This window comes from Hermetia illucens, chromosome 2 (genome assembly GCF_905115235.1).
Source record: "Hermetia illucens chromosome 2, iHerIll2.2.curated.20191125, whole genome shotgun sequence".
NCBI lineage: Eukaryota > Metazoa > Arthropoda > Insecta > Diptera > Stratiomyidae > Hermetia > Hermetia illucens.
Genome location: NC_051850.1, coordinates 75048510 through 75069305, shown reverse-complemented (window position 1 = coordinate 75069305; position 20796 = coordinate 75048510). Strand labels below are relative to the sequence as shown.

At 47.8% G+C, this 20796-nt stretch overlaps 1 protein-coding gene across 1 annotated transcript in view; it reads left to right on the top strand.

Moving 5' to 3' along the window:
- The window catches only part of LOC119648344 (poly(U)-specific endoribonuclease homolog), a 230306-nt gene extending 220655 nt beyond the window's left edge, over positions 1–9651 (top strand). Inside the window, exons 6-7 of the mRNA XM_038050039.1 lie at positions 9008–9240; positions 9293–9651. Of these exons, the coding sequence (XP_037905967.1) occupies positions 9008–9240; positions 9293–9526 (467 nt within the window). The 3' untranslated portion in view covers positions 9527–9651. The remainder of the gene's footprint in view (positions 1–9007; positions 9241–9292) is intronic.
- The last annotated feature ends 11145 nt before the right edge of the window (positions 9652–20796 follow it).

The following is a 20796-nucleotide window of genomic DNA, read 5'->3' as shown; positions in this document are numbered from 1 at the left end:
CTCGCGTTTAAATACTTCCCGTATTCCCCTGAAGGCATGCCGTTCACGGACCATAAGCCACTCACTTTCGCTTTGAAACAAAGGCCCGACAAAGCGTCCCTTCGCCAACTTCGGCACTTTATCAGCCAGTTCACTTCCGACATTCAACACATGTCTGAAAAAGATAACGTGGTTCCTGACGCTGTAACATGCTGCTGAGGTGAGGCATTCAGACAATGAATCGGTTAGTCACCGTAAACTACGAGTATTTCTGGCCGTCCATTTACGAGGACAGTCATTCTTGTGCCAGTCAGTACATCGCATGCAAAACAGCAAAGCATGTGATGAAAAAGGGAGAGGAGTTTTCCTTCAAGCGTTTCCACAAAACCCACCTCGACATCATTGGCCCTTTGCGAGACTCGCACGGTTTCAGGTATTGTCTTACAATCATCGATAGGTTCACGCGGTGGCCTGAGGCGATACCTCTGACAGACATTACTGCACAATCTTTTGGAGACGCCCTCGGCTGAGAATAGATTCCACACTTTGGTGTGCCTGCAATTATAATATAATCACCGGCCATGGAATACAGTCCTGCCTTTTCTTAGGGTTGGGCAAAATCCTCGGCTGTAAATACCACCGGACAACCGCTTACCACCCGCAATCCAATGCGATGCTCGAAAGATGGCATAGGACACTGAAGGCCGCTATAACGGCGAGCCTTCTTGGTCGCAGGTCCCGCCACTGGTTCTTGTTGGCCTCCGAACAGCCAATCGCAAAGAATTTGCTACAAGTCCGGCGGAGCTGGTATACGGGGAGAATCTGACACTCCCTAGCGACCCTGTTCTCAACACGAGGCCGAGACTCAAAGCTACCGGTTGTTGCGGGGGGGTGTTGTGACGGAATGAGCCACTTTCGTATCAAACGCACGCAAATGCGAATCAAGTTTACCATGCCATTGAAAAACAATTTTTGACAGCGAAAATTATTTTTCTCCTCAAGGACAATCAATTTATGGTTAATAATTATTAATTTAATAATTAGAAAATATTTTAACTTAATAATAATTTAATAAAGGTTGAAGTAAGAAAAATAAAATGTTTTTGGGTTGCTCACTGACAGTGATGGCGCCTGTTTCACTTTTGCTATTAAACGCCGCGTGTGTCCAGATAACTGAGTGGTTAGAGCGCAAGGCTGTCGTACGGAAGGTCGTGGTTCAAATCTCACTGGTGGCAGTGGAATTTGTATCGTGATTTGACGTCGGATACCAGTCGACTCAGTTGTGAATGAGTACTTGAGTCAAATCAGGGTAATAATCTCAGGCGAGCGCAATGCTGACCACATTGCCTCCTAGTGTACCGTTACGGTCTTGAATGAAGTGCTCTAACACACTTCAAGGCCCTGATCCAACATGGATTTTTGCGCCAACGATTATTATTATTAAACGCCAGGAAAACATCATATGTGTGGTAGTGTCCAGAACAAGAATAAAGAAAAATGGGGAGAGAGCACTTCCTTGATAAGCACCGACATAGCCACGAAGCGGTTTCGATGCACCCGCCACACTTCGAACTTTACTTTTCGAATCTTGGTAGAGCAATCAAACCCGGCGCACCAGTTCTTCTGGATATAGTGTCAGTAGAACATACCAGATGATTTCGTGCGGGACACGTTCAAACGCTCAGATCCATTGATTGAGTAACCGCGCAGCATGTCTTGCTTCAGTAGCTCCGCTGTTCCTGGCAAAGCCGGTTTAATTCATATTTATTTGAACGATATCGCGAATACGGTAGTCAACTATATGTTCACAAATCTTTATGGTATGGAACTGGAAGCAGATCGGACATTAATTTAAAAATTCTACTGGACGGATTTAAAAATTCTTCTTCTTCTTCTTGTCCCGTTCACAAGCGGGGTCGGCTCGTCGTGATCGGTTTCGCCATTTAGCACTATCGAATGCCTTATCCGGGTGCAATCTCGAGGCTTTTAACTCCCCATCCAGCGTTTCGGCCGGCCTTTTGGTCGTTGACCATCGGCTTCGATGTTCAGACCAATTTTTGTTAGCATGAATTGCGTGACCATACCATCGAAGACGCCTCTCTCGCAATTTTTCCACGATCAGTGCAACCCCATTACGATCGCGGATATCCTCATTTCGGATGTGATCAAACCGTGTCACGCCACTAGTCCAACGCAACATCTTTATTTTCATTACCGTAAAGACGCCGTCCATTGTCTTTTATAGTTGGCCAACACTCAGAACCATAGAGAGCGACAAGACGGACAACATTGCGGTAAATTTTCGATTTGATTTTGATGCAATTCTCGAGGGTTGGTGTCAGCCCAGTAGCGAATGTTTTGTTTGTTAACCGACCCACACAAATGAAAATGGGCTTCATCGCTAAAAAAAACAATAGCACCGTCGGGAACGACATCAAGAAGAAGCTCACACGCGTTCATCCGAGAATTGAAGTCAAGTTCTGCAAGTTCCTGCACTATCGCCATCTTATAGGGATGAAAATGAAGATCATCACGAAGAATTTTTCTCACAGAACGATCGGATAGTCCAAGGGCAGATGTGTGTTTGCGCACAGAACGCCGTGGCGATCCCAACATTGATGCTTCAATGTTCTCAGGTGATCTAACGGGCCGAGGGACTGTCTCTTACTCATTTTCATAATAAATCGTATAAATATCGGCTCGGATTTTATTTCTATATTGGTACTAGTGTCCGGATAGCTGAGTGGTTAGAGCACAAGGCTGTCGTACGGAAGGTCGCGGTTCAAATCTCACTGGTGGCAGTGGAATTTGTATCGTGATTTGACGTCGGATACCAGTCGACTCAGCTGTGAATGAGTACCTGAGTTAAATCAGGGTAATAATCTCGGGCGAGCGCAATGCTGACCACATTGCCTCCTAGTGTACCATTACGGTCTTGAATGAAATGCTCTAACACACTTCAAGGCCCTGATCCAACATTGATTGATTGATTATTATTATTAAATTTTATATATGTAAGTGCATCTTTATGATCTTTTTTAGTTTCTTCGCTTGGATATGTTCTGAAAACGAGACCTATTATGTTTTCTAGTGCCTACATTTTGGCTCCTAGATCCATTATCTTTCGGCCGATATGGAAATTGAGCCCTTTCATTTGATACGCCACATGACCATATATTGACCGTGAGATTTAGCCACTTCGGAGTAAAGGTTAGATATTGTCTTCTATTTGTAGTTAAGTCTAAAATTGACAGACCAGTAGCTTACTCCAAACTACAATTTTATTTTATTGTGTATATATATATTTCGATGAAGGGAGTAAGTTGCTCCCGAAATATATATATACACAATAAAATAAAATTGTAGTTTGGAGTAAGCTACTGGTCTATCGCTTCGGAGTAAATTGAATGTGAGATGGACGGACAAACAAACATTGAATCGATTTTGTGTAAAACAAAACCTTAGTAAAATAGGTTTACTCTCTGGGTGTAAATTTTTTTTCATCAAATATAGTCATGTGGGGTATCAAATGGAAGGTCTCGATTAGTGCTTTCCGAAACCAGTATTAGTTTAGACATTTATTGGAAAGGTCGGGAGTGCGAGAGGTCCAAAGTGATCATTTCTTTAGTGATCCCATGCTCAGAAACTACCCAACCAGAAAATCTGAAAAAAAATCAAAATATCCTCCATACCGATATCTATTCAAATAAAGTTAATAATTGTATATTACTATAATTTTTAGCACCATGAATCTCCCATCAGGCGCGTCCCTTCGTGCGGATAAGGGAATGCTCGGCGAATGTGTCATGGGCATGCATATGCACGCATCCGGAGATGTGCGTGTATGGGCATGCTTATGCGCAGGCCGGGTAGGTGGGAAGTAAACGCCCACCCGTGGATAAAAATTGGCTATGGGAAGGACACCCAGAAATTAAACCAAATATGGAAGAGGAGAAAAGTAGTTTTTTTACGGTGCAGGGCTTCGGAAACCCAGTGCCGGCGGTTGTTGGGAGTGAGCAAGCGGGCTCCCGGCCGTCGATATCCAACGACCGCAGTGCCTCAGTAGTGGGAAACTTGGCTACTGTGGCATCTAATGCTACAAGAGATAATGGTGGAGTGGAAATTAGGTCCACACCGGATCCCTTTAGGAGGAGTTCGAAGTTTGGGAGATCACCACCGAGAACAATGGTTCTTTTTGGTAGTCGACATTCGTCGCGGGACTCTGAAAGAAATACGAATAGTCTCTTAATCGAGATCATTCCTTGTGGCGCAAGGCGCGAAAGCAAACGGGAACATACCGGAATGGCGTTCGTTACACTTGGGGAACGAATAAATGAACTGTGCGAGTTCATCAAGGAGAGGCGGAATATCCACCAAAATATTCGAGCCTTGATAAGAGGCATTAAATTGTCTTATATCAGGGTACTCGAAGAAAAGAATTCCCAAGCGTCAGTTGGCAAGGTCACAAGGGAAACGCAGGTGACGCCTCCCCGTGATAAAGCAGGCGGGAAGACAGGAAAACGGGCTAGAGACGGTACCAGCGAGCCTCTTGGACCACAGCAAGCCCCGAAGAAGAAAAAAGCCTCTTCACCAAAGAAGGCGGAGTCGGCGAGAGTACCCCCGAAAGTCGGTAATCTCATGATTGCAGCCACAACACCTACAAAAGTGGAAGAAACCAACGCCCGGAGGCCCGAACAATGGACTAAGGTGAGCAACAAGAGGAAAAAGGACAAAAAGAAGCTCCGCCCGGAAATAATAATTATTTCCAAGAAGGGAAATATGTCCTATGCCGACATCCTCCGAAAGGTGAAGTCAGACCCGGAATTGAAGGATTTGGGGGATAATGTGAGCCGTATTACGCGAACACAGAAAGGGGATCTGATGCTGGAGTTGAGTAAATCCGCCGACATGTCGGCCGATAACTTCCGCGGGAAGGTGGAAAGTGTACTTGGAGAGGAAGCTGAGGTAAGAGCTCGGAAACAGGAGATAGTGGTTGAGTGCAAGGACCTAGGTGAAGTCACCTCACGGGAGGACATCTGTGCTGCGCTAAAGCAGCAGTTCAACCTTGGCGATATAGACCAGAGTGCCATAAAAAGGATGAAGAAGGCATATGGTGGCACACAGACCGCTATTATTAGTTTGCCGGCGGAATCAGCTATTAAGTTGATTACCGCGGGCAAGGTAAGAGTAGGTTGGGTCATGTGCAGGCTCAGGGAACAAATCTCTCTAAAGAGATGCTTCAGATGCCTCGATTTCGGCCATTTTGCGGCGGCATGCACTAGCCAGCATGATAGGTCGAGGAGTTGCAGGAAGTGTAGGGAAGAGGGCCACCTCATCAAAGATTGCACTGGAGATCCACGGTGTATGTTATGTAGTGGGAAAGAGGGCGTGGACGACTGGCATATTGCGGGAAGCAGCAGATGTCCGGTATATAGGAGGGAGCTGAACCGCACAGGAAAATGAGATTGATACAAATCAATCTCAATCACTGTGAGGCAGCTCAGGACCTGCTCTCGCAAACCATTCGAGAGTCGAATGTCGATGTCGCGGTTATTTGCGAGCCGTACAGAAACTACGGCGGTGCGACTTGGGCGGTGGATGCGTCTGGCAACGCGGCAATCTGGGCGTGCGGAAGACAGGCCATTCAGGAAGTCATCGCCCCCCCCCCCCCGGCAGCCGGTTTTATAAGGACGAAGGTCAACGGTGTCCATATTTACAGCTGCTACGCTCCTCCTAGTGCAACCTTAGCACAATATGAGGAGATGTTAGACAGTCTGGTGTTGGATGCTAGAGACCGCAGCCCTAAAATCATTGCGGGCGATTTCAACGCGTGGGCCCTGGAGTGGGGAAGCCGATCGACGAACACCAGAGGTCAAATTCTGTTGGAGTCATTTGCGGAGCTGGACATCGTGCTGGCCAACGTTAGATGCGTGCCCACCTTTCGAGGAAGAGGGTCGGGTTCGATCGTTGACCTGACATTTGTTAGCACTTCACTGGTGAGGGGGATGGCTTGGCAAGTGAGTGAGCACTACACCCACAGTGACCACCAGGCCATCTTCCTCCACATTGGGAACCGGGGAAGCAGTCAACGACGCTCTGGAGGTGGAAAGGCTAAGGCGGTTGGCTGGTCTATCGGAGCTTTCGACGAGGAGACATTCCTGGCCGCATTGGAGGGAGCCCATGATCCGGATGGAACAGCGGTGGAAAGGGTCACACAGCTGTCTCAGCGTGTAACCGAAGCATGCGACGCTACGATGCCACGACGACGTTTGCACCACGGCAAGAGGCCAAACTACTGGTGGAACACGGAGATCGCTGCCTTGAGATCCTCTTGTCTCCGAGCGAGGAGACTTTCCCACAAGACAAGAGGAAGGCCGGAGCACCAGGAGCGTGAGGAGGAATACAGGGATCTGCGAAGCAACCTTAAGAAGGCCATTCGGAGAAGCAAGCGGGAATGCTACCAGAAGCTCTGCATGGAGGCTAATACGAATCCGTGGGGTACAGCCTACCAAATTGTAATGAAGAAGATCCGCGGGCGAAAATCACCTCAGGTGACATGCCCACGGCTCTTGTTGCAAATAATTGCAACTCTTTTCCCGCAGCAGGAGCAGGACGAAAGAGAACCCCAACTGGCAGCTCAGCAGGACGTCTTCTCGATCCCTAATGTTACCGAAGAGGAACTTTGGGAAATCTGCAGACGTATTGGGGACAGCAAGGCTCCGGGATTGGACGGAATTCCGAACAGGGCTCTGAAGGTGGCGGTCAAGGCCAGACCAAGGTGGTTCGCAAGCACATTCGAATCGTGCATGGCGGAAGGAGTGTTTCCCGCCCAGTGGAAGAGGCAGAAACTGGTCTTGCTACCGAAGCCTCGAAAACCACCCGGCGTGCCCTCTTCATATCGCCCTATTTGTCTCTTAGACACCATGGGGAAGATGTTGGAGAGGGTGATATACAACAGGCTGCTCCCGTTCATCGAGCTTGCGGGTGGTCTTTCAGAGCGGCAATATGGGTTTCGGCGAGCCCGTTCTACGGTCAATGCAGTAGCAAACGTCGTGGAGTTGGCTCGAAATGCGATGGCCATGGGCAAATGCTGTGCTCTGGTGACGCTGGACGTCAAAAATGCTTTTAACTCAGCCAACTGGGGCTGGATTAAGGGCGTTTTGGCCAAACTGGGTGTTCCTAGCTACTTGGCTCGGCTCATCAAGAGTTACTTTTCGGATAGACTTCTCTGGTACGAGACGGACGACGGGGCGAAGGAGTACATTGTGACAGCAGGTGTGCCTCAAGGTTCTGTATTGGGACCGCTGCTGTGGAAGATAATGTACGACGGAGTGCTTGGCCTTCGCGTGCCAGAGGAGACAACGCTGATTGGTTTTGCGGACGACTTGGCGGTAATTGCAATTGCAAAGCATCCCGAGGACGTGGAGCTTTATGCAAATGAAGCCATTCATACCATCAAATCATGGTTACGAATGGCCAAGCTGGACCTGGCGGACGAAAAGACGGAGGCGGTCCTCATTACCAACCGTAGAAAGAACAACACGGTTACCATCCGGGTTGGTAATCGTGAGGTCGTCTCAAAATCGGTTGTCAAATACCTGGGGGTGATGATCGATGCCAAGCTGAGTTTCAAGGGACACTTGGATTATGCGCGAAAAAAGGCAGCAAATGCCAGCTCATCCCTTGCAAGGATGATGCCTAACGTGGGAGGGCCGAAGTATAGTCGCAGGCTACTCATCGCGGGAGTGGTGAGGTCGATCCTGCTATACGCGGCCCCTGTCTGGGCGGGAGCGTTGAACCACGCGGTCAACCGGAGGAAGATATGTTCGGCATACCGGCCAATTGCGCTAAGGGTGTGCAGCGCATTTAGGACGGCGTCGACGGAGGCAGAGTGTGTTATCGCAGGAATGATCCCTATAGATCTTCTAGCGAGCGAGGCACACTGGCTCTACGAAAAACGGAAGGCAAATCCAGCCGAGGTGAATGCGGATTTCCGAAAAGCCATCAGGAGAGAGTTGTGTGGCAAGTGGCAACAACGATGGGATAACTCCGACAAGAGCAGGTGGACCCATACATTGATCCCTTGCATCGAGAAATGGGTCAACCGAAAGCACGGAGAATTGAATTACCACCTGACACAGTTCCTTACGGGACACGGTGGCTATAGGAAGTACTTGCATCGCTTCGAGTTGGACGAGTCTCCCAACTGTCCTGAATGCGGTGCTACACTCGAGGACCCGGAGCACGCTATGTTCTATTGTCCCAGATTTCTACAGCAGAAAAGGAGGTTGAACAGCATCTTAGGGCGGACATCGAGCCCTCCAACCTGGTGGAAGAGATGTTGAAGTCGGAGGAAAACTGGATGGCGGTAAATGAGGCAGTAGCCGTGGTGCAGACAAAACTCCTGGAGTTGGATCGAGCTCGGAAGGCGGCGCGACGGAGACGTGACATGGACGAACTGGTATAGCGAACCAGAGCCTCCCCCGCGAAGTAATACTTCACGGTGGTCCCGCGGGGAGGGGCGGAAGAGTGGGGGTGGTTTTAGTGGGTGTGAATCCCACACACTGCTGCAACCTGGCGCAGCAGCGTCTTTCTAAGATTTCCACCTCCATCCATAAAAAAAAAAAAAAAAAAAAAAGCACCATGAAATTGCAACAATGTTGGGCGCAATGTAAAGCATGGTCCTGCCAAGTTTGATGGAAATCGCACTACTACCAACAAAGTTATAATAGGTTAAATTGTTGCTTCTTTGCAAATTCAATACTGAATGTGTATATTCTCACATAATATATGTATATATTACATGTTACGTACTAATGGGACAAATGCACACTCAAATGTCTTTATAAAAGAAATACACAAAACCTTTCATACCTGAAGCATCCGGCTTCCGGTGTCCCAAGTTGTTTGTTTTACACAAAATCTTAGCGAGGGAGAAAAGTCGATAAAACCTATCATTGGGCGATGTTTTTGCCTTGACTTTTTTAATTTTGTTAAACCTTAATAAATGTTTATTGTTTCGTTTCAGGAATTGTTACCATGGATCCAAAAACACACCGCGATCTCCTGAAAACTATTTGGTTTTCCCTTTACTCACGAGGCAACGGTCGCATTGGCAGCTCAGGCTTCGAACACGTCTTTCTATCAGAAATAAAAAATGGAACCATAAGTGGTTTACACAACGCATTATATTTTAATGAAGAAGAGAAAAAGGGGAATGTCAATTACAAAGGATATTTAAAAACAATTGATTTTGGAAATGTAAGTATATTGATCAATTAAAAAAAAAAGTATGCTAATACGCACCATTTAGAAAGGATCTGTCATCAAATACCGTTTCGATTTCAACGGTATTTCAAAACCAGTGAACGCAATGTTTGTTGGCATTTCCCCGGAGCTCGAATTAGCATTATACACAATATGCTTCGAACTGCGGCCTGATAAAGTTTGTCCAATATCATTGAATGGTAGTCGCTTGAACTTGCTTACTTATTCATTCAGATATAGAGGAAAACGTTTAATAGGAAGTGCATTTCCTGAAATTTGATCCTTTTTGGAATTTAAAATTATAGTAAAATATAAATTTTAACTCAAATGTCAGTCTATACGAAATAAAACAAGCCTTATGAAATTTTAGTGGAATAAATTCAAAATAATTTTTTTTCCATAAAACAACATTTCATTTATAAATACTGGTTATCACATTTAAGGCATACTTAAACTAACAGAAACCTTAACGTTAAATTTGAACATTAGAAACTAACATAGAAACAACTAGTAGATTTTCACTTAAAGGTAAGATAAGCACCGTCGGGAATAGTATCGTAAATTTTTATGAATTTAGTATTCACTTTAGTGACTGCAGTGAATTTGCACAAAAGAAACGACTTTCTTCTTCTTTTTCTTCAGCCTTTGTCCCGTTCACAACCGGGGTCGGCTCGTCGTGATCGGCTTCGCCATTTGGCTCTATCGGATGCCTGATCTGGGTGCAATCTCGAGGCTTTCAAATCCCCATCCAGCGTATCAAGCCACCGTTGCTTAGGTCTGCCTTTTGGTCGTTTACCATCGACTTCGATGTTCAGACCAATCTTTGCAAGTGAATTCTCGTTTGCACGAATTGCGTGACCATACAATCGAAGACGCCTCTCTCGCAAGTTTTCCACGATCGGTGCAACCCCATAACGATCGCGGATATACTCATTTCGGATGTGATCTAAACGTGTGACGCCACTAGTCCAACGTAGCATCTTCGTCTCCATTACCGCAAGACGCCGTTCATTGTCTTTTATGGTCGGCCAACACTCAGAACCATAGAGAGCGACTGGACGGGCAACATTGCGGTAAATTTTAGATTTGAGACGTTCGTTGATACGTCGATCACAAGGGACACCAGTTGTAGAACGCCACTTCATCCAGGTTGCGTTAATACGTGAAGCAATTTCATAACGCAGTTCTCCATTGGCTGATAGCGTTGACCCGAGGTATTTAAATCGCTCAGTTCTGGGCAGATCACTGCCGCTGACAGTGATTGTGCCTGTTTCATGGGGATCGGTCGTCAAAAATTCAGTTTTGTTTAAATTCAATCTGAGACCGTGTTGCATGAGGCGATCATTCCATTTTTGAACAAGTTGCTCGAAATCATTTTTGCTATCAGACGCTAGGAAAACATCATCTGCATAAAGCAGTGTGTAGGGCGCTGGACGTTGGATATCCCGTGTGACGGTGTCTATAACAAGGGCAAAGAGGAGTGGTGAGAGGGCACTTCCTTGATGAACTCCAACAGAGACACGAAGTGGTTTTGATACACCCGCCATACTTGGAACTTTAATTTTCGGATCGTGGTAGAGCAATTGAACCCAGCGTACGAGTTCTTCTGGCACGAAGTGTTGTCGTAAAGCATACCAGATGACTTCGTGTGGTACACGGTCAAACGCTTTCTCTAGATCCAGAAAGGCAATGTAAAGAGGGCAATGCTTCTCACGGTGTTTCTCCATAAGTAACCGCGCAGCGTGTATTGCGTCAGTAGTTCCGCAGTTCTTGACAAATCCGGCTTGATTCACGGTTATTTCAACGATTCGCGAATACGGTTGTGAAGAATGCGTTCAAAAATCTTCATGGTATGGGAAAGTAACCGGATCGGACAGTAATTTGAACATTCTGCTGGGCTACCTTTCTTTTTCCATATTGGAACAGTGGTACTTTCTTGCCAGTCAGATGGTGTTCTTCCTTCCTGAATAACCCGGTTAAAGAATTCACTGAGCCACAGGGTTGGGTCCCAGCTCTTCGCTTTCCAGAGCTCACATGCGATGTCGTCAGGTCCTGTTGCCTTCCCCGATTTCATTTGTTTTATTGCCTCCTCGACTTCAGTTGCGACTGGTGGAACTGCTCCAAATGTCGGCAATGATTGTGGAAGTGGAGGATGAGCAAATTCTTCAGTTGAAATCTGCTCGAAGTATTCTCGCCATCTATCCGTTGCGGCTCGACGGTTGGTAAGCAAAGTACCGGTCTTGTCATTAACACAACAGAAGTGTTCGATATCCTGTGTGCGTTCATCACGGCTTTTAGCAAGTCGATACAGATCTCTCTCGCCATCCCGAGTGTCCAGTTTATCGTAAAGATTTTTGAAATGGTTCGCTCGGGTGACAGCGACCGCTTTCTTTGCTTCCCGGTTGGCATTCTTATAAATTTGCCAATTAGCCGGTGTTTTATCGTCGAAAAATTTGTGGTAGAGGCGTTTCTTTTCACGGACCTTCATTTCAACATCATCATTCCAAAGCCAAGTATCTCGGTTGATGTACCGTTTACCCGGCTTGGTGACCCCGAGGGTTGCAGAGGCCGCTTTGTGGATCGTGTCTTTCATTTGGTTCCATGATTCTTCCACATTCGTAATGGTTGGCAATCGTATGAGTGAGACCGCTTCTTCTTTCTTCTCACCAAATCGCCACCATTTAATGCGCGGCGGGCCAGTGCGTTCCTCACGCCGTTTTATCGGTGGCTTGATTCGCAGGACAGCAAACAACGGCCGATGTTGAGGTGCGATGGTCTCATAGGGAACGACTTTGCAATCAGTGACAGTGGTAAAATGTTGGCGTCTTATGAGAATATAGTCGATTTGCGTTTTATTGTTCCCACTATAAAATGTGGGAAGATGAGACAATCGTTTGATGAACCATGTATTCATAAGTACAAGGTCATGGGTGTCCGCAAAATCGATTATACGCTCGCCACCTTCATTGCGCGCTCCGAACCCCTTTCCCCCATGGCACCTGTTAAGGTCGCCGGCAATGATTATGTAATCGTCATCAGGCACGTGACAAGTCTTTTCATCGAGAAGTTGCCAGAAGGCATCTTTCTCGGCATCAGGTCGACCTGCCTGTGGTGCATACGCGGTGAAGAAGTGAATAGTGCGATCAGCTGATATAATGGTGAGCTTCATCAGCCGATCATCAAATCGTTCGACTTCTTTAATGGCATCACGGAAACCCTCTGAGATGGCAATGCCAACACCATATTGAGTGTGTGGGTTACCAAAATAGAGAAGTTTGTAGCCATTTTTACCGCGTTCGCGTTCAATGTCGCAGCTTTTGGAACCAGACCATCGGGTTTCTTGCAGAGCGCAGATGTCAATGCACCTTTTCCGAAGGGCTCTTGCGAGTTCCTCGGTCTTTCCAGTTAGGGTACCAACATTTAGCGTGCAGACACGTATTTGTTTTGTTCGTTGTGTGCGGACTAACTTGCTTACGTCCTGACGCCGTCCATGCGTCAAGAACCCTTGCCCATTTCTCGACAGGACCGGGGCCCGTCCTGCCGCGTCGACTGAGATGGACGCCCTAGCATTTCTCCTAGGCCTGTGACTTAATCCGATCATCATGTTTGTAACGACATTCTATGCATTTTCTTGGTCGACCTGTCGCGGGGCCTGTCACCAAGAGAGATCAGGTAGGATTTAGCATAGTAAAATAACTCCAACTATACTCTATTTATCTCTTTCCCTGATCTCAGCATTTTATTTTTGTTTTACTGAGGATAGTACAGAGTACGTTGCCTCAAACCCTCCTCCTTTACCTGGGCTTGGGACCAGCATACTATGTTAATAGCATGGCGGAGTTAAAAGAAACGACTTTGATATATTATAACTCCGTTAGTGATTTCCACAAAACTTGGCAGTATTATGCTCTATATTACAGCCCAAAAGCCATGATTCCAGTCCACCTCTAATAAGCATAGTAATGTACTATTATTAACTTTATAATATTATTAACTTTACTTAAAAAGGTATCGGAGTGAAGAGTATTTTGATACCTAGGCACAGCATAAAGCAGGTTGGTTTTTTTGGATTTTTTGGTTGGGTAGTTTCTGAGAGTGATACAATCACTTTACAAATATCGCACTCCCTTCTTTTGACTCAAATGTCAGAACTGCTACCAGATTTGGAGAGCATTAATCAAGCCTTTCATTTGTTACCCCACATTTCTATATTCGATGAAAAAAGAATCTACACCGCCTTTCTGCATGTATGCCCCCCCCCCCCGCTAACACTTACCGTGGAGCAATATTACTACTGACTGCATGCATGAGGGCTTTCTCATCAAATTTAGAATCAATGGGAGTAACTATTTCTGAGAAAATGATTGCGACAAACAGAGAGGCGGACGGACAGACAGATTTTGATAAGGTTTTGTTTTATACAAAATCTTAAATATTATAATAAAGTCCTACCGTTAGTGTGATATGATTTAGTGAAGGGGCCAGGGAGGAACGAGAAGAGTGGACAGACTTTATGATAGCGTTGGCCGATTTGTTTAAGTGGAGGAACATATTGCGCATTAGAATGGTGAGCTACGCAGCGGACAGTTATCGCTACTGTATGGAACTAGGAGTTGCGAAAATTATATTTTGCGGAGGAAGTTTCGTTTTCAACGCGTATTTTGCCATTACAGCATCAATGTGCGGTGTTTAGGCAAAATTAAAAGGACTTGGTTGGATATGTACTTTTGTGTAAAACAAAACCTTATTCAAATCGATTCAAAGTATGTCTGTGTCACATGCAATTTTCTCCAAAACGGCGGACATATGGGAAGTATCAAATCCCAGATATATATAAGTGAGGCTTCCCATACATGCAAAGGAGGATGTAAAATTTTTTCTCACCGAATATAGTTATTTGAGCTATGAAAGGCCTCGATTAGCACTTGCCGAAAATAATATTTGTTTTGACGTAAATTGCAAAATACGCGAAAAAAGAGCCAAAAAGTGCACAATTAGAGTCAGACTGGACTCACTTTCAGAAACTGTGCAACCCAAATCCTGAAAATATTCAGGGTGATGCGCCTATAAGGATACCTTCCACGGGGCAGTGGAACGAACCCTCGAAGCCTGCCTCAGATATGATATCAAAATCATACTTGGGGGATTTTAACAGGCAAGTAGGGACGGAGCCCGTATTCAGGTGATACATTGGCTCTCATAGCTTACATCAAAATACAAATGATAACGGACTGCGGATTATTCAATTAGCAATGTCACACGAAATGGTTGCTCGAAGGACCTGATTTGCGCGGAAAGCGGTACACAAACATACGTGGACCTCTCAGATGGGACCACTTTCAACCAAATTGACCACGTATTGATCGAACACCACCACCTCTCTGATGAATGTCAGAACATATAGGGGAGCCAATATAGACTCGGATTACTATCTCGTTGGCACGGTGCTCCAAGCTCGAATAACAACCCCACCCAGAATTACCTCTGACAATCAGGTGAGAGTTAATACTGAACCCACCCATCGACAATACAGCACTCCGCAACACCTATAAGAGGAAAATGGATGCCGCAGTAACCCCAGTCAACAGAGATCCTGGAGATGAAGCATCAAGAAATGATCTTCACAATCACCTGAAGAACGTTATCGTAAATACGGCCACAAACATACTTGGCCCCAGCTGCAAAAAGAGTCGGAAGCGCTAGTTTGACGATGAATGTAAGCTAGCAACAGAACGGAAAAATGCTGCATACCGAGTAATGTTGCATTCTCAAAGAACGCGGGCGCGCGCGGAGACTTATCACGAACTCCGCCGAGCGGAGAAACGACTACACAGACGGAAAAAGGAAGCACACCTCGATGTTCATCCTGCCGAGACAAAGAGCGAAATCTAATTTCCGATAGAATGGGCATATTGGAGCGATGTATTGAGTACTTTGATGAACTACTGAACAACCAAAATATCAGCGAGTTAGAGGTCCCGCCAACTGAAGACGACGGACAAATACTGCCACCACCTAGTATAGAAGAAACAGTCCGTGTAATTCATCTTTATAAAAATCATAAGTCGCCAGGAGCCGATGGAATTACAGCGGAATTGGTTAAATATGGAGGCGACCAATTGCACCAAGTGGTTCATCAACTTGTGCTCAAGGTATGGGACAGCGAATCAATGCCTGATGAATGGGAACGAGGCATTATCTGTCTCACACATAAAACGGGAGATATCACGCAGCGCGGCAATTATAGAGGTATCACGTTGCTGAGTACCATCTATAAGATATTCTCCACTATCTTGCTACGCCGGATGGCCCCATACGCTCAAAACATCATTGGCCCATACGAAAGAGGCTTCACTCCAGGCAAATCAGCAACAGATCAGATTTGCTCTGTGCGGCAACCGATGGAAAAACTGTTGGAATATGGACATCAGTTGTACCATCTTTTCATGGACTCTAAAGCCGCCTATGATAGCATTTTTTTGTTTTTTTTGGGAGTAGGGTAGGTGAATGCGTTTACGCACAGAGTGTTGGACTCCCGCTACAGCACGCTGGTGGACTACCAACTTAACACCTCCCTGTCATCAGAGAACTAGCCTGGAACCGTTTGGCACATTACTTCGGGCTAGCCCTCCCGCTCTCCCGGCTTTGGGAGCCTTCAAGTCAGGGAATTCCTTTCACCAACGGGAGGGGAGGAAGGGAGCTGTTGTTAGTTCAGGGAACCCCTTACCGTCCGATCCCTCTGCCGGTCGAGTTCAATCTTCTTCGTAGTAAGAAGAGCCCGAACATAATGCGCAATACGATTCCAGCTGCCAGCGCTCTTCAGCATCTTTCGCACAATGTTGTCTGGAGAGAGCTCCCCTGTGTCTGCATAAAGCTGCTGGCGGAGGCCGTCCCACCTCTCGCAAGAGAAAAAGGTGTGTTCAGCGTCATCCGCCACTCTATTGCAGAACACACAATCAGGAGATCGCGCCTTCCCAACCCTGTGCAGGTAAGACTGAAAACCTCCATGCCCACTTAGAAGTTGGGTAAGGAAGTAATCAATCTCACGGTGCTTTCTGTTCAACCATGGGTCTAATTTGTCGATGAGCCGCGCAGTCCACTTGCCCCTTGGCTCATTTTGCCACTCGCTAAGGGTGCGTTGACGCTCTTCACGGGCAACCACTTCTCTTAAGTTTTCGCCCTTACGGCGATAGATAGCTTTGCGCTCCTTGGCAAGGAGGGCAATGGGGATCACTCCCGCAATCACTATCACAGCCGGTTCGGAGACGGTGCGATAAGCAGACGCCACTCGCAAAGCTCCCCGCCTCTGCACTTGAGCGAGGCGTTTACGATGCACCTCCTTGTCAAGGGCATCAGCCCATACCTCCGCACCATAGAAAAGGACGGACTGCGTTGCTCCCATGAGGAGACGTCTCCTAGTTGATATAGGGCCCCCGACATTCGTCATTAGCCGACTCAAGGCCGCGACTCCTGCTGCAGCCCTGTCCGCGGCTGCTTTGATTTGCTCGAAGAAGCTCATCTCCGAATCGAGCATTAAACCAAGGTATTTAATCGCTGGTTTTGACTCTATAATCAACTCGCCGATCAATACGGGACGCAGGGTCGGGATTCTCCTTCTGGTCAGGATGACTACTTCGGTTTTTTCCAGCGCACGGTTGAAACCGTGAGCAGTCATCCATCCGCTTACCCGTCGCATCAATATGCCAAGTCTGCTTTGCGCCTGTTCAACAGTGCGTCCGGCAACAAGTGCCGCAACGTTGTCTGCATAACCGACCAGGCGCGACTCTTCGGGCATATCGAGTCTCAGCAAGAGATAGCTTGGCACGTGAAAGGAGTTCTCTAGTGTGCCTAGCATATTTGTCCATCTTACGAAATTGAAGGCATTTCTGACATCAAGCGTTATGAGGAGCACTATCCGTTGAGATCGGCGGCTGTGTGCCCCGGCTCGATTAAACGCATCTACGACCTCCATAACAGCATCCACTGTAGATTTCCCTGTTCTAAACCCGAACTGCCTTGCGGATAAGTCTCCGGCAGCGCGGATCGCTTCAGCGAGTCTACCCCTGATGAGCTTCTCGAGCACTTTTCCAGCCGTGTCAAGCATACACAGCGGTCGGTATGCAGACGGAAGCTCCAGGTCTCCTTTACCCTTACTGATCAACGCGTGTCTGGCCACTTTCCATCGATAAGGAAAAATACCCTCCTTCAAGCACGCGTTGAACGCTTCGTGCAGCAATTCTGGCCGTTGGCGGAATACCAGTTTGTAAACTTCCGCCGGGATGCCATCAGGACCTGGCGCCTTCCTGTTTTTCATAGTGAGAACCGCTTCTTCGAGTTCTCCCATTGTGAAAAGGGGGCAATCCACGACGCTTTCCGCGCTATTTACATCAACCCGTACAAGGCGTCTGGGAAACAATGCCCGCACAAAGCGGTCCATCTAGTCGGTGCTCAATATGCAGGGCTTCCGCAGAGCCCCGATTTTCCGAGTGACAAGCTTATAGCCAAGTCCCCACGGGTCATCATTCACCTCATTAACAAGATTTTGCCAGCCGCGAGCTTTGCTTTTATTTATAGCGCTGCGGAGTCTCCTTTTTGCTGATCTATATTGTGCCTTTATGGCACATGCCTCCTCGTTGGCGTACAAATGTTGTGCCAAACGGCGGAGCTTATGACACTCCTTCCGTAGGTCGGCAATTTCTGCCGTCCACCAGTACATAGAAGGCTTGTCGCGCCTGGGGCCTCTCCGGGGCATGGAAGTCTCACACGCCGTCGTTATCAGATTCATCACTGAATTTACGACGGTGTCAGCTGCGACACCACCACCCCCCGGAGTGCCCCCCAGCGCGGCCCTACCTGCTTCAAGAGCTTCGACGAACCTTCCGATGTTCACCCTCGTGACATTCCACACGCAGGGGGAACGTCGTGTTGGTGCTCGCCGGCAAGTAGCGTCAAACACTTCGAACGCAATGGGCTGATGATCACTTGCCGAGAAGTCTTCTAGGACTCGCCACCCGTCCACCGATGATGCCAGAGATTCCGACGTGATGTCAGGAATGCTTCCTTCACAACCTGGGCACCGAAACGTTGGCGTGGTTCCGGTGTTTAAAATTACGAGCCCGGTTCTCGCCACCATTTACAGAATCCGTTTCCCTCTGGAGTCTGATTGAGGCATGCCCCATTCAAGAGCCCTGGCATTAAAATCACCGCCAACCAGGATTCGTCCCTCCGTGCTCGAAACGGCGCCCTCCAGAGCATCAAGCCGGCGCTGAAAGTCCGGAATCGACTCATATTGCTCGGGGACTTCCACCACGGCGAGCTTTTGGCCGCGAGCATTTACAGAGGTAATACCTACCCGGGCATTGGTCACCTCTGGACATTCACGCTTTAGCGCCTCCTCTACTTCGGCCTTTTCTGTGAGGCAGTGAAGATCCCGTATTTCTAGGGAGCACATGGGTTCTAGGCTGGAGACAAGAGCCTTCTCCCCCAATAGCCCCTTGACCGCTTCGCAGAACGTGCTCTTGTTGGTCGTCTTTGGGCCCAGTTCGACGAGAACTCCACCACTCCTCGTTTTCCGTATCGAAGACACCTCTGCTCCGTTCTCCTCGGGTTTCATCCTGTAGCGGATTTCACTAAGGACTTCCGCAAATGTCTTGCCTTCCGTCGGCTTAATGAGCAGAGCCGACGGTCTAGTCCTTCTTCGTTTCCTCGTTTTTTTCGCTACTGGCTTTGGGTTGGCAGCCTCTTTGTTTTTGGACAGACGTGTCTCTGGCGACGGAGTCCGTTGTTTCTTTTTATCCTTTTTCGCCTTCTTTTTTTGGACCTTGGAGACTACTTCGATAAAATCTCCTTCAGGCACGTCGTCCTCTTTCCGTTTTTTCCCCAGTTCACTTTGCAGAGGGCTATCTGCGACCCGTTTGACGCAAGCAGCATTCTCAGCGGGGAGCGCGACTGTTTCTGCTCTACAATCGTCTTCCGCTGCTCTCCACGTTCGTCTATAAAAGGAAATGCGGTCCAGTAGTTCCTCCAGTTCCATCAGCACGTTTTTGACGCCTTTGCTGACGTTCCTCTGAAGGAACGTTGCCGACCGCATACGTTTCACCACTGCTGCGCACTTTCTGATGAGCCTTTCCTCTTCGGCTCTAGCGAGGACGGTCGAATGCATTTCCACTCGATTTGTGTCCAAATCCATCTGCTCAGGACTAGCGTTTCTCAGTGAGCTTACTTCCAGAACAGGGGCACTGCAAGGTAATGGAGTTGCCATCTCCGCACGGTCAGTCGCGCCACTTGATTAGGCTTCCTCTTTATTTGGGCGCCCCGGTGTCGCATCGGGTATATCAGCCCTCATTGCCTCTTTCACTGGTCGCTGCGGTGAACGACGCATCTTTGTGCTCCGCCCAAACGCACCCAACCCTTCCTCCTTGTCTGTTGTTTCGTCGTTTTTTTTATAATTTTCTGAATATTCTCCATGAAAAAGTAACCAGCGCATCGTGTGCAAGGGAGCGGGCCGCAATAGTCAAGAACGAGTATACCCTCGGGGACACAGCCCCTACTCCACTTCCCTGAGGCCTGACCTACGCTTAGCTGATCCCGGAATTCACGGACGGATCAGCGCTCGCTCGGGGCAACGCGGTCTACTAACACCAGTTCAATGCACACTTCCCGACCAGGGTCCCGAAGGGGCTGGCTCCTGATACACGTCGCAACTACCACCTTGGCAGAGCTACGCTCACATCACCCCGTCGACGCCGACAGAGAGTTGTCGACGGCTCCGGAGACTCCCAGTGTGTCCCGACGTGTACCGGTCATTCACGGTTCGCTCTTCACCGAGAAGCTTTCTCGAGGCTACTACCTAGGACGCAGGTATGCTGCCAGCTAGGGGGCAGAACTACTTACTCGGGCACCTCGGGGACGTCACACCCCGTATCGTAAGCGACCTATGATAGCATAGCCAGGGTAAAACTGTACACGGCCATGGGACAATTCGGTATCGCGACGAAATTGATAAGACTGACTAGACTGACCCTGATCAATGTGCGAAGCCAGGTAAAAGCAGCAGCCTGTGAGGAGTGGCCAGATCTCCTATCAGGCGCGAACCCAGCTGACGGATTGGGGCATACCTATTGATGTGTAAATATGTGGTCATGCACTTTTCTTTTCTGACTGTGCATGGGCTAGAGTTTGCTCATCTTTGGTGCATAGACCAAAATGGCTATAGGAAGGATACATAGAACATAAAGCCACCGTGGAAGACGAGAGAAGTAGGAAACTTATGGTGCAGGGGTTCGGAACCCCAGTACCGGCGGCTTTTGGGAGTGAGCAAGCGGGCTCTCGGTCGTCGATATCCCTCGACCACAGTGCCTCGGTGGTGGACAACTTGACCACCTTGGCATATAATGTTACAAGTGATTTGGATCTGAAGAAGGCGCTGTTCAAGCAAACAGTAACAAGACCAAACAAAGATGAACTGAAGCCATATCGATGGACGACAAAACCGTGATGACACCCGCCGCATATGTTCAAGATGCGCGACAGCAGGAGGTGCTCCAGGAA